We start from the raw sequence: 13,927 nt of genomic DNA on the forward strand, positions 1-13,927 counted from the left end.
TTCCTAACTAATCATTTTGAGTCAACCGTACAGAATTTTACTTTATTAAGAAGTGCTCACTTGCTCGCTTAAAATTAATACACTACTTAGAAATTAAGGCAATCAATTTTTCTAATTAAGGTCAACTTGTTTCATTTTACAGTGTGGAGAGTGTGGTTAAATGTTAAGCAATATTGAATTTGTTTAATGTTATATTTACCCTGCAAAATATTCTACTGATGATAACTGTTTTTCTGTGCGATTATATTTTAAATGCTAATCCATCCCTGTGAGTGAAAGCTGAATTGCTATGGTCATCGATGTCACATGAACCTTTAAAAACTAAAATAAGTAGGGCTGCGCGATATTAGAGAAATCTAGCATTGCGATATTATTTTATTTTGCAACAATGTGAATACAACTTCACAAGATGATCGGCTTAATATCTCTATTTGAAAAGAATTTATAATGTTAGATAGATTAAGACGATTCTGCAGTAGGAGTGCATCTCCATAAAATCTAATAAACAATCTTTAGACATTTAAGCATCCCCTGACACATTTTCAATGTAGTCTGTGCTGTTTGCAGTGCATTTCTATATTTGCATGTGTTGTGAGTGTATTAATGCATGTGTTTAGTCAGAGATTGAGGAGTTAATGTTTACTATTTGCATCTCCATGAAATCTAATAAACATCTATACACTTTTTGGGGTGCTATACAGATTTTCATTGTGGTCTGTGCTATTTGCAGAGCATTTCTGTATCTGCATGTGTTGTGAGTTTTTTTATGCACAAGTTTAGTCAGAGATTAATGAATTAATGTTTACCATTTGCATCTCCTTAAAATCTGATAAACACTCTTTAGATGTTTAGGCGTCCCCTGACCCATTTTTGATGTGGTCTGTGCTATTTGCAGTGCATTTCTATATTTGCATGTGTTGTGAGTGTATTTATGTATGTGTTTAGGCAGAGATTGAGAAGTTAATGTTTACTAATTGCATCTCCAAAAAATCTAATAAACGTATATCAACTTTTTGGGGTCCCTCGACACATTTTAATTGTGGTCTGTGCTATTTGCAGTGCATTTCTCTATTTACACGTGTTGTGTTTTTATACATACGTTTAGTCAGAGATTGACGAGTTAATGTTTACTATTTGGATCTCCAAAACAATCAAATAAACATCTATAAACTTTTTGAGGTCCTATACACATTTTAATTGTGGTCTGTGCTATTTGCGGTGCATTTCTCTATTTACACATGTTGTGTTTTTACGCATGCGTTTATTTAGAGATTGACGAGTTAATGTTTACTATTTGCCTCTCCAAAAAAAATCGAATAAACATCTATAAACTTTTTGAGGTCCTATACACAATTTCATTGTGGTCTGTGCTATTTGCAATGCATTTCTGTATCTGCATGTGTTGTGTTTTTATGCACAAGTTTAGTCAGAGATTGGCGAATTAAAGTTTACTATTTGCATCTCCATACAATCTAATAAACATCTATAAACTTTTTGGTGTCTCCTGACACATTTTCATTGTGGTCTGTGCTATTTGCAGTGCATTTCTGTATCTGCATGTGTTGTGTTTCCATGCACGTGTTTAATCAGAGATTGGTGAATTAAAGTTTACAATTTGCATCTACATATAATCTAATAAACAATCTATAAACTTCCCATGTGTAAGGGTCCCCTGACACATTTTTGATGTTGTTCATGCTATTTCCAGTGCATTTCTGCATTTTCATGTATTGGGAGTATTTTAATGAATGCGTTTAGTCAGAGATTGATGAATTAATGTTTACAGTTTGCATTTCCATATAATCTAATAAACAATCCAGAAACGTTTTGGGGTCCCCTAACACATCTGTGTTGTGGTCTGTGCTATTTGCACAGCACTTCTGTATGTGATATATCGGTGTGTATATTTTAGGCATGGGATAACCGTTTTCAAGGTATACCCCGGTTTGGAAAAGTCAAGATTTTTAAAACCACCAACATTTTCTGTTATACCGTTCCTAAGGTATGTGTAAGATTTATTTACTTTTTTTTTTTTTTAGGACAACAGCATCTCCAGCAGAAAAGATTTCTAAGCATTGCATTTCAATTTGTAAAGAAAGCTGTGTTTTTGAAACAAATGAAGCCAGCAGAAGTCAATTAATCTTTTGAATTATTTCCCCCGACACGTTTACCGCTGCAAACTAATTTAAATCTTTTTTAAAAATCTAATATATTGTTTTCGAAGGAGGAAAAAGGTTTTGTTTTTTACCCAGGCATTTAAAAAAAGAACAAATTTTAAAGCAATGTGCACAAAACCGTGATCTTTTTATCCTAGATTATCATAAAGTCAGAATCTTATACCGGCACATGCCTTGTATATTTAACATTAGTATATTTATAACCACCTCGGGATAGCGGGGATAGTGAGTCCCTGACATTGTTGCTTTGGGGGTCATTGGCTGAAAAGTTTGGGAACCCGTTTGAGATCGATTTCCGAATGATCACGTGAGACTCAACGCTACAGTAATGATGCTGAAAATCCAGCTTTGCATTATATTTACACCAAACGCAGTTCTTTAAACTGAAAACATGAGGAACGCATTACAACTATCATTAGGACACACAAATTGTTTTACAGGAAAAATGCGTGTAACTTCACACTTATCGCTATCAGAAGGCTTATACACTTCTCTCCTGAGCATTTAGCCCGAGCACACACACACACACAGCAGCGATGTTGCAGGGAGGCACTAGCCGATAGCACGCAATGCTACATCAGTCTCTGCCTCGGCATGTATGAGGGTTTTCCTTCGCCATGCCGAGGCTCAGCGCGGGGCCCAGTCTTCATAAATTACATATATGTGTTGTTAATACAGTAAACATGTACTCACTCCGCATTAAAGCCGTTCACGTGAAGGATTTTCATCTGCTTCACGATAGTGCTCTTCCCCGACTCGCCAGCCCCTAGAAGAAGAAGGCAAACACAGGCGATTTAATGCATGCAAAGTCTGGCGGACACTTTACATTACATTTCGCGGTGAGTGTGTGTGTGTTAGGGAAATCCGACATGCCAGATTGAGCTGTCAAACACGGTGCGTTTTAAAAACACAGCCTGTCGGATGTCGGATATAACGCCTGAAGTCTCCTCTTACCCAACAACAACAGCCGATGTGTGGCTCTATAAGCCTGTCTCTCTTTTTGCAACTGTTTCTCTATCTTCTTGTTGGCCTCTCGCTGTGCCTTCTCGTCGATGCGCTGGTCTTCGGTTTTACTGCTCCCCAAACACCCCATCATGGTCCCGCTGTCCTTTCGGACGATCAATCCGATCACAAACACAAGAAAACCATCCAAGATAGAGCAAAAATAAAAAAAGGTCGCCGGGAAGGGATTGTTTCTCCTCCCTGTTACACCGTCTCAAGCAGCCCGGGCGTCATTCAGGCGACAGGATTGAAGGGATTGATCACATATCGATGGGTAGGGTGGGATATGAACTCGCATCTGGATCCGGGGGTCTCTGTGAGCCCCTGGCAGGAGCTCTTCCCTTCTCTTCTGGTCTCTCGCCCTCTCTGTATTTTTCTGTGTGATATTCTGTGCCTTTATCTCGGCTGCGGTCCGCGGCTCAGCACTGCCTCTGTCTGTCACACTTGGTAATGGCAGGCGGCTTAGAACCAGGAAAAAACCTTACAGTGTATCGTTCTAGTGGCGGTTCAAACTATGGAGCCAGAGCAGTCTCAAAAATAAAACAAAATATACAAAATAAAGCGTATGCATGCACAGCACAATTCACATTTACAAAATATAACTTGTACATTCAGAAGACAATTCATAAACACAACAAATATTTGAAAACAAATTCACAAGTGAATATTTTCCCCAAATTAATTGGATTTGTGTCTAATATGAATTTTCTTTATTATTTATGAACTGAATTTGCGTGTTTTTGAGTCGTGTTTTGATTTTATAAATTGTGTTTGTGTATTTATGAATCGTGTTTTGAATGTATGGACTGGATTTGTGTATTTTTTAATCGCATTTTAAATTTACGAATTGGATTTGTGTATTTTTAAATTGTGATTTAAATTTACAAAATGGATTTGTGTATTTTTGAACTGGTTTTAGATTTGGATTTGTGCATTTTGAATTGTGATTTATATTTACGAACAGGATTTGTGTATTTTTGAATCGTGTTTTGAATTTATCAATTGGATTTGTGTATTTATGAATTGTGTTTTAAAAATTATGAATTGGATTTGTGTAATTTTAAACTGTGATTTTAATTTACGAAATGGATTTGTGTTTTTATGAATTGTGTTTTAAATTTACGAATTGAATTATTTTTAAATCGTGATTTTAAATTTTTTAAATAAATCTGTGTTTTAATGAATCGTGTTTTAAATTTACGAACTGGATTTGTGTATTTATGAATCAAGTTTGGATTTATGAGCTGGATTTGTTTATTTTTGCGTCTTGAATTGGATTTTGTCTTTTGAATTGTGTTTTGAGTTTACAAACTAGATTTGTGTGCGTTTTAATCGTGTTTTAAATTTATGAATTGGATTTGATTATTTATGAATCGCGTTTTTTATAATTATTTTTTAGGGGTTTTCACCTTTATTGATAGGACAGTGGAGATGTACAGACAGGGAATGTGGGTAGCAGCGATAGGGGAAGAATCGCAAAGGACCTTGAGCCGGGAATCGAACTCAGGTTACCGCGAGCACCTTGGTGTTATGTGTCGACGCACTAACCACTCTAGGCTATTAGCGCCAACATGAATCATCTTTTGAATTTAAGAACTGGATTTGTGCATTTTGAATCGTGTTTTGAATTTAACAATTGGATTTTTGTATTTATAAATCATGTTTTTAAGTCACAAACTGGATTTGTGTATTTATGAATCGTATTTTTAATTTATGAACTGGATTTGTGTATTTATGAATCGTATTTTTAATTTATGAACTGGATTTGTGTGTTTTTGAATGCTGTTTTAAATTTACGAGTTAGATTTGTGTATTTTTTAATCCTGTTCAGAATTTACGAATTGGATTTGTGTGTTTTTGAATCGTGTTTTGAATTTAACAATTGGATTTTTGTATTTATAAATCATGTTTTTAAGTCACAAACTGGATTTGTGTATTTATGAATCGTATTTTTAATTTATGAACTGGATTTGTGTGTTTTTGAATGCTGTTTTAAATTTACGAGTTAGATTTGTGTATTTTTTAATCCTGTTCAGAATTTACGAATTGGATTTGTGTGTTTTTGAATCGTGTTTTTGTTATAAGATTATTAAGGAAAAACCATATACCATGTGTGATTTTGAACACAAAAAAAGTCCAACAAATAATCAATATTCCTTATTCTGAACTTTTACAAATAATATTTTCCAAATGATAGCCTGGCTTCAGGCTTCAAACTAGGCATGGGACAATACCATGTTTCAAGGTTTACCATGTATATGTTAGTTTATTTATTTATTTATTTATTTATTTATTTATTTTTTTTTTTGTCATTTTTTTTTTTGTCATTTTTTTTTAACATATTTTTCGCAACTATTTTATTTACGGCAACAGTTTCTCTAGCAGAAAAAAAAACTCTACATTATAATTTACTGGTCCAAAATATTTTAAATGTATCATAAAATAAAATATATTTTGTTCAATGGGAAAAAAGTTGTTTATTTTTTACCCAGACGTTTAAAAAGAGCATATTTTGGAGCAGTAATCACAATACTGTGAAACTGTGCTATATTTTATCCAGGATTATCATACCGTCAAAATCTTATACAGGCCCATGTCTACTTCAAACTGAAATAAATTATTAAATTATCATCCAATAACATATAAGTGGCCAAGTGACTTTTTTAATACTGCGGTTCTGCTATTTTATACTAAAGAACACACTTTCACTTCTCAATAAACGTCTATGCTTTTAAACTTCATGTGAACCGACAAATGCTGTGTTCAACTATTAAGCAACCATGGAAAACCGTGAAATATGAAAAGAAAGACAAAATATATATAAAAAAACGTCTCTTAGTGGACCACGAGATAACAGAAGCTAACAAGGTTCATATAATTTAGGGATTTTAAATGACATTATGATTAAACATCTATACAGATTCTCAATAATTCAATGTATTCTGATAATAAGTATGCACGATAGACATTTTAGGCCTTTACTCAATACAGTAAGAACACATTCAGCTTAACATCAGCTAATTTAACTTAATTTAGTCAATATAATGAAAATTACTATAAGTATTTGTTAATTTTAGGTTATGCTAATTTCTTTGATGATGCTTAGATAATAAAAGTCACAAGTTAATTCTAGTTAATAACTAAATTCAACTATAATAATTTGTTTTATTATTTTTATTTTTTTTACTTAAATATAACGATCTGGATATTTCCGACTGTTAATTTTAATTAATTTACTAACATTTACTAATGAGCCTTTTGCTTTATAATGCTTTTGCTATTTAATTTATTTAAAACTTTCATTTTCTCTGAACATGTATATAAAATAAAGCAATACACCACATATTTCTAACTGTTATACCTGTTAAAGTAACCTTTTATGCAGCTTAGGTCAACACCTCTATAAAATATAATGTTTATATAAGCTTCAGCAATTAATTACAAGGAAATTTGATACCATCATAAGCCTATAATTATTATTTAGACATGATTTAGTCATTATATCTAGCATTAGATGTAAAATATAACAATAAATAAATAAATAAAAAAATGACAGAACCTATGATGAAATGCCACTGTTACAGTAACATCATGCTAAATATATATTTACATAATGTTATTCAGTACTATTTTTAATATTTAACAATTTAGGCATGACATCTGTTTTTAGTTTTGAATTTTGAAAATCATTTTGCACAGCCAAGAAATATTTAAAGATAATAAATGCAGCATATCAGTGTCACTACACCCAAAAAAAACCTTAACCCTTCAAAACAACAGGCAGTATTGCATAATGCTTTCATTACAATTAGCAAGCCATATGCAGTAAAGGTCACACTAGAGCCAAAGTACACGTTCAGTAAATGATAAAACCTATTTACAGGGTGACAAAGTTCAGTTTACAGACCACATTCGCATTGCAATGCTACGCAAAAGAACAATAGCAACTTGTGTGCAAGCATGGCAACTGATTGTTTTTTGAGCCTTATGGGATTCACCACATAACCAAACCATTCAGCACTTAAAGATGAAGCCCTTGTGGCTATTTATAGGTCAGGCATCATTTACAACAGACAAAACATGTGCTATATTTTTATGTAGGTCACTTCAAATGGGCTATTTCATGCATTTGTTGAAGGTATAAGATACTAGCTCTTTAATAAAAGCCGAAATACATGTTATAAGGTTCCATTGGTTAATGTTTTTATTATGAACAAACAATGAATAATAGATTTATTACTGCATTAATGCATCTTAGTTAGTGTGAGTTAATGATAATGAAATAATGAAGTCTTTTTAGTTCATGCTAACTCACAGCGCATTAACTATAACGTTAACAAGCACAACTTTAGAATTTAATATTGCATTAGTAAAAAAATGTATGGTTCATTCTTGGTTCATGTTATTAAATACATTACTGAACATGAAGTAATTGAACCTTATTGGAAAGCATGACCAAAATGCTATATGCACATACCGTTAGAAGTCAGAATTGCTAGCCTCCCTGTTTATTCCCCCCCCAATTTCTGTTTAATGGAGAGAAGATTTTTTTAAACACATTTCTAAACAATAGTTTTAATAAATCATTATTAATACTGATTTATTTTATCTTTGCCATGACGACAGTAAATAATATTTGAGTAGATATTTTTCTTCTATACAGCTTAAAGTGACATTTAAAGGCTTAACTAGGTTAATTAAGTTAACTAGGCAGGTTAGGGTAATTAGGCAAGTTATTGTATGACGATGGTTTGTTCTGTGGACTATCGAAAAATGATATAGCTTAAAAGGGGTTAATAATTTTGTCCTTAAAATCATTTTTAAAAAAAATAAAAACTGCTTTTATTCTAGCCGAATTAAAACAAATAAGACTTTCTCCAGAAGACAAAAATATTATCAGACATACTGTGAAAATGTCCTTGCTCTGTTAAACCTTATTTGGGAAATATTTAAAAAATTTAAATAAAATAAAAAAATTTGGCTTATAATTCTGACTTAAACTGTATGTGTGTGTGCTTGTGTTTGTGTGTGTATATAATAAGAATTAATCATAAATAATTGCATTTTTATAGCTCAGGTATTTAAATAAATATGTTGTTTGTTTTTTGTTTTGCTTTTAATTTGCTCCAAAACACTTTAAACAATCAATGTGTTTTTATAGCAGTATCCCTTTATATCAGGGGTAGCCAACCCTGTTCCTGGAGAGCCATCTTCCTGAAGATTTCAGTTGCTACCCATATCAAACACACCTGAACTAATTAATTAGGACCTGAACACCACGTGATAATTACAGGCAGGTGTGCTTGATATGGGTTGCAACTGAAATCTTCAGGAAGGTGGCTCTCTAGGAACGGGGTTGGCCACCCCTGCTTTAAGCTACGGTCACACTAGAGTTTGAGTGTGCGATATTCTGTCGTGTGGCGCTGCGAAAAGGGGCGGGATTAAACAAGCTTATTAGGCATTTAAAAAAGCCAGCAATCTCTCCATGTTTTAAATTTCTGTACAGAAAGGTCAAATTTTGATCCTCGATTGGTCTCGAAAGTGATGCGATTTCGCAGGTCAGAGTTCACCACGCTTGAACTTTGCACCGCTGCAACCTGCGTGACCCAGCGTTTCCGGTCTGATGTACTCTATGTCTAGTCTATGGAAAGAAAAGCGCAGTGTGACCGCAGCTTTATATGTTAAAATATCTTGCAGATCTTACCATGAATATTATTGTAATGAAATTAAATCTAAAACCTAAACTATTAGCCACTGGTAGGACATTTAGTGATGATCATTACATCGGTGGTTCTTAGTTCCTGTCCGTTTATTACACTGTTCTGTATATATATATATATATATATATATATATATATATATATATATATATATATATATATATATATATATATATATATATAATTTATACAACAATTCTGTCTGGTTCTCGAATCCGATTGGCTGACAGCTGTGCAATATTCTGCAATATCAGCACTCGTACAGCCTCTTCACTCTTGTGTATTCCGCCCACATAGGGTGACAGCAGAACAATAAACTCACTACAGTTTGACAAATATCGCAGCTGTTGGAAAACATGATGTACTTTTGAGGCTTTTTTTTTCAGAGAATTTAGTTGTTTAGATTGCAACTATGCAGTTTATTTATAAGGATAGTGTCTATTTTAAATATTTATAATTTCAGAGATTCACTGCATCGGTTGACGTTCCACCACAAGATGGCGTCAGAGACCGTCCTTAGGGGAGAAAAACGCATACATTTCAAACTACAGCTGATCAAATCATTAGAAAACAGGTACATGACTTTCTATGTCGATCTCTGTCTTTTGTATGTTGTAGTGCTGTATTTATACCATAGTAATTTGGTAGTGTTAGCTTTGCTTTTTTAGGGTTAATTACTGTGATCTCCCGATTGCCGAACAGAGAAATACTGGGAATTTTCTGTTACTGATGGTATTTCATGCCGTTCAGCCTTTAATCTTAAAATATGAGCAAACTCGCTTGTTTCGTCATTACTTTAGACATTACACTAGAGAATCGTTCAAATACCAGCTCTAAAGTGACGTCAGCTGCAGATGTGAATGAATGGTGGAAGAAAGTAGTCCCTCTTACAATACAATTTTTAGACTGTGTTTGACTTTTCTTTTTTAAATACGTGATTATGACGTCGAACTGTTGTATAAATCCAATATCACACTCGTACCAGTGCAATACGGCTGAATATAGTCACTAAGGCACTGAGGCACTCATGCCAACGCACACCTCCCACAAGTGCTGATATACAGCCATATCACACTGCTCCTCGTGTGATATTGCATAAGGGAATGCGTGACATGTTTGCTGCAGAAACATGCAGAATTTGCCTTAATCGTGTCTTCTAGGAAAGTAAAGTGATTCGAATCAAGCGGGAAATTAGCTTGAAGTGAAAACATCCTGTGAGTTAACTAGGGATAGTGATGCAGTGCTCCACCCAATCCTAATGTTCTCATTGGTTGAAATGTGTAAAGATGTCCTTCCCGAGCCAGCGTTCAACATCCCACTCCTCCTGTGACCCATTGTTTGTCTGTGTGGTGTTCAGATCCAGTAAAAAAAATAGACTTTTAAAATAATCAAAATATGAACACAAATAAAATAATTGTTAGCATTAATTAATTAATGTCTTAAAAAATAACAACGCATTAACTTTCCCAGTCCTACTATATATTCGGTCTGATTTCATTCATTCATTTTTTTTTCGGCTTAGCCCCTTTATTAATCTGGGGTCGCCACAGCGGAATGAACCGCCAACTTATCTAGCATATGTTTTACGCAGAGGATGCCCTTCCAGCTGCAATACATACCTGGGAAAAATCTATACACACTCAAATATAACGGATAACTTAGCCTACCCAATTCACCTATACCACGTTTTTTGGACTTGTGGGGGAAACTGGAGCTCGGTCAGATTTAAAAACCCCAATTTATCTTAAACCAAACTACATCAAGGTACACATGATCGATTTCTAAATAATTTATTTATATAATTATATAATTTCGTTTAGTTTATTTTTTTATTTCATCCGAGACTTCTTCGGGCAACAATCGGGTGGTTTACATTTTATGGTTTTAGTTTCAGTTTACGACATAACCCCATGTTATCTGCTTCTTGCTAAATCAGATATTATAGTATAGTTACAGTACAACTTGTACAAAGACATTCCCAAGGATGTGAACTAAAAATAACTGTACCATAAAGCTTGAAGATAACTCAGCGAGATCCTCCAGTAAAGTTAATTTATAAGCCACAACTCTGTTCTCTCCATTTCTATTCCTTATTATCAATTTCCAAAAACAACTAAGTGCAGCCAAGGAAATTTAATTATCCTTCATGAAAAATTCAATCGACATAGGTCTAAAATCAGACCTTCAGTGATACAGCTGTTACAGGGAAATATGAAAGCGTAATTATTTTAAAAGCCACTTTGGACAACTATGTCAGATTTCAGATGCACCTGTCAAACTCGCAAATTTGCTCTCTTCTTATAAATAGCTCCTAAATCATTGCTGGATCACTGAGGTCAGATTAACAAAGCTCTCTCTCTTTCATATAAGAGAAAGGCTAAATTAGAGAGTCCATCTTGTTATTAGTAACAAATGACAATAAATGAATGGAATTAATATTGACAGGACATCTAATAGCATTAGTCTTATTGTCTTATGCCTTAAGAAACACGTCTCCACACAAACACTTTCTGTCCAAACATCACTAAGCAACACACCGTAATCAGGAAAAATGTACTTTAGATGAAGAAAATGCTTTTAGAGCATTTAAAACAGCATGAAAGAGCTGATATTTTTCTGTCAGTAAAATACTACCAGAGATACAACTAAAGTCGTAATGCATATTTTGAATTGGTTTAACTTATTAGTTTAACTGTATTATTATTACTATTGTCATGTGTTTTTGTCATTTGTAGTTGTTCTATATGTATTATTTGTGAGTTTATTTTATTGTAAAAATATCCTTGTATGGATTTTTGCTTATAAAAAAAATATATATATATATATATTAGGGATGTAACGGTATCAGAATTTCACGGTACGGTAATACCTCGGTATGAATGTCACGGTACGGTATTTATTGAATCATTTACAGGAAAAAAAAAAACTTTTGAAAATACTCCAAAAAAGTGCCAAAAGTGTCAATGACATACAAATTAGCAATCTATCTGTTAGCTTTGAAACAGGAACTTCAATTTTAATAACAAAAAATTATTAAACCATGTAAAAAAAATAAAGTTTCAATTTAGTATTGTTGAAAACTCATCACATTCAACATTTAATCACTCACTTAGATAGAGATGGGTTTAAAGAAAAATTATCATATAATTATAATCTGGTAAAAGCTGGTATCTCTGGGTATTTACAATGTCCCCTGCAACAGAAAAAACCCCTCTCATTTGGGACTGAGGTTTCTGGGACAAGAGAGATATGACTTGGTCCATGTTGACAGCAGTGGGGTAACGTTGTGCATTGTCTTTCCCCCACTTGAGAAGACAAACCATGAGTGAGATAGAGGTCTCTTTGCGGTACAAGTCAATGTCTGCATCAATCTGAACAGTGTGCTGTGTTTCTGCAGTCCCCATGACTGTTATTAGTCGTATTCCCCAACTTGCAGGCACGTGCACACATAGGGCTCAACCTGTGCAGTGCACATGCCCTTTTTAGTCTTGGATAGAAAATGCCCTTCCAAAACGATCAAAAGTGCCCCCGCGACGCGACACAACCTCCGTCCAGTCCAGCCCTTCAGTAGGCGCGCGACAACACCTCTCTTGAGTATGCGCGCTCAACCCCCCCTCGGCGCTTTACAATACGCGCGCCACAACACAGCTGATCAGAACGCGCGCCACAACACAGCTGATCAGAACGCGCGCGACAGCACCGCTATTCATCACGCGCGCGGCGACAACACCCGCTTTAGGTTCGATCATTTCCATCTTTTTTTCATCTCCGCTACTAGCAGCACACTCCATTTCCGCATTACTGGATCTGTAGCGACAACAGACCGCAAAGGATTATGGCCACGCCGGGGCTGATGGGAAATGAAGTTTCAGCTACCTCCCGTTTGCTTCATTCGCCTGAGCAAATTTTCTCAGAAGACCTATAGTTTTACCGAGTCATGCGACTTCGGTAATATCGAAAAAATTTAATATTGCGGTATGACGGTATTTACAATACCGTTACATCCCTAGTATATATATATGTATGTGTGTGTGTGTGTGTGTGTGTGTGTGTGTGTGTATATATATATATATATATATATATATATATATATATATATATATATATATATATATATATTAGAGGTGTGAACCTATACTGGTCTCACGGTTCGGTTCCCTTGAAACAGGGAAAGTTCACGCTGAGCAGAGCAGAAAAACAGAAAAGAAAAAAAAAAGAAAAAAAAAGAAAAAAAAGAAGCACTTTTCCGACGGTGCCTTACTGAGAGCTCTAAACACATATTGCGAGGGCTTAAACGGAGCAGTGCCCGCAATGTCAAGCGAAAAAAAGAAAGACAGCTGTGAAACATAACCAGCTTTGTCTTTTTGTAGGAAACACACTTTAGATCTTTTTAGGGTAGGAGGTTTTTGAGTTATTGCCGTCTATAACTGAATGTGAGTCAGGAATATCGAAAACAAAACCAACTGAACCACGCTCCTTTCTGGCGCCCCCCTGGATATACAGCACCCTTAGCATTTGCTTATGGTGCCTATGCCACGGAACGGCCCTGAGTTGCCTGAGTGTAGAAAATACTCGTGCTCACGTCCCTCGCGACAGAGCGCATAGGCGATAAATGACGTCAGTGCATAATAACCGGTTAGGATTATTACTGAACCGATACCTTATTGTCTGCGTCTGCATCGCGGTGCACCGAAGAAACAATTAATTTTGACACCCCTAATATATATATATATATATATATATATATATATATATATATATATATATATATATATATATATATATATATATATATATATATCATCTGCCACTTTATTAGGTACACCTTGCTAGTACGAGGTCGGACACTTTTTGCCTTCAGAACTGCTTTAATCCTTCGTGGCATTCAACATGGTACTGGAAATATTCCTCAGACATTTTGGTCCATTTTGACATGATAACATCACGCAGTTGCTGCAGATTTGTTGGCTGCACATTCATGACGCCAATCTCCTGTTCCACCACATCCCAAAGGTGCTCTATTGGATT

The 13,927-nt window shown here is 34.6% G+C and overlaps 1 protein-coding gene across 7 annotated transcripts in view; it reads right to left on the reverse strand.

Annotated features, from left to right (window-relative positions):
- Positions 1 to 13,927, reverse strand: part of gnal2 (guanine nucleotide binding protein (G protein), alpha activating activity polypeptide, olfactory type 2) — an 82,273-nt gene that overhangs the window by 59,619 nt on the left and 8,727 nt on the right. For 3 of the 7 annotated variants that reach the window (XR_015524371.1, XR_015524370.1, XM_087308424.1), the window contains exons 1-2: positions 3,132 to 3,549; positions 2,871 to 2,943 (exon numbers count right to left, since the gene is read on the reverse strand). Coding sequence is in view for 4 of the 7 variants with exons in the window: in XM_087308424.1 (XP_087164550.1) it covers positions 2,871 to 2,943; positions 3,132 to 3,273 (215 nt within the window). In the remaining 3 variants the exon portion in view is untranslated. 7 annotated transcript variants of the gene reach the window in all.

Source organism: Danio rerio, chromosome 24 (genome assembly GCF_052040795.2).
Source record: "Danio rerio strain M-AB ecotype USA chromosome 24, GRCz13ab, whole genome shotgun sequence".
Classification (NCBI taxonomy): Eukaryota; Metazoa; Chordata; class Actinopteri; order Cypriniformes; family Danionidae; genus Danio; species Danio rerio.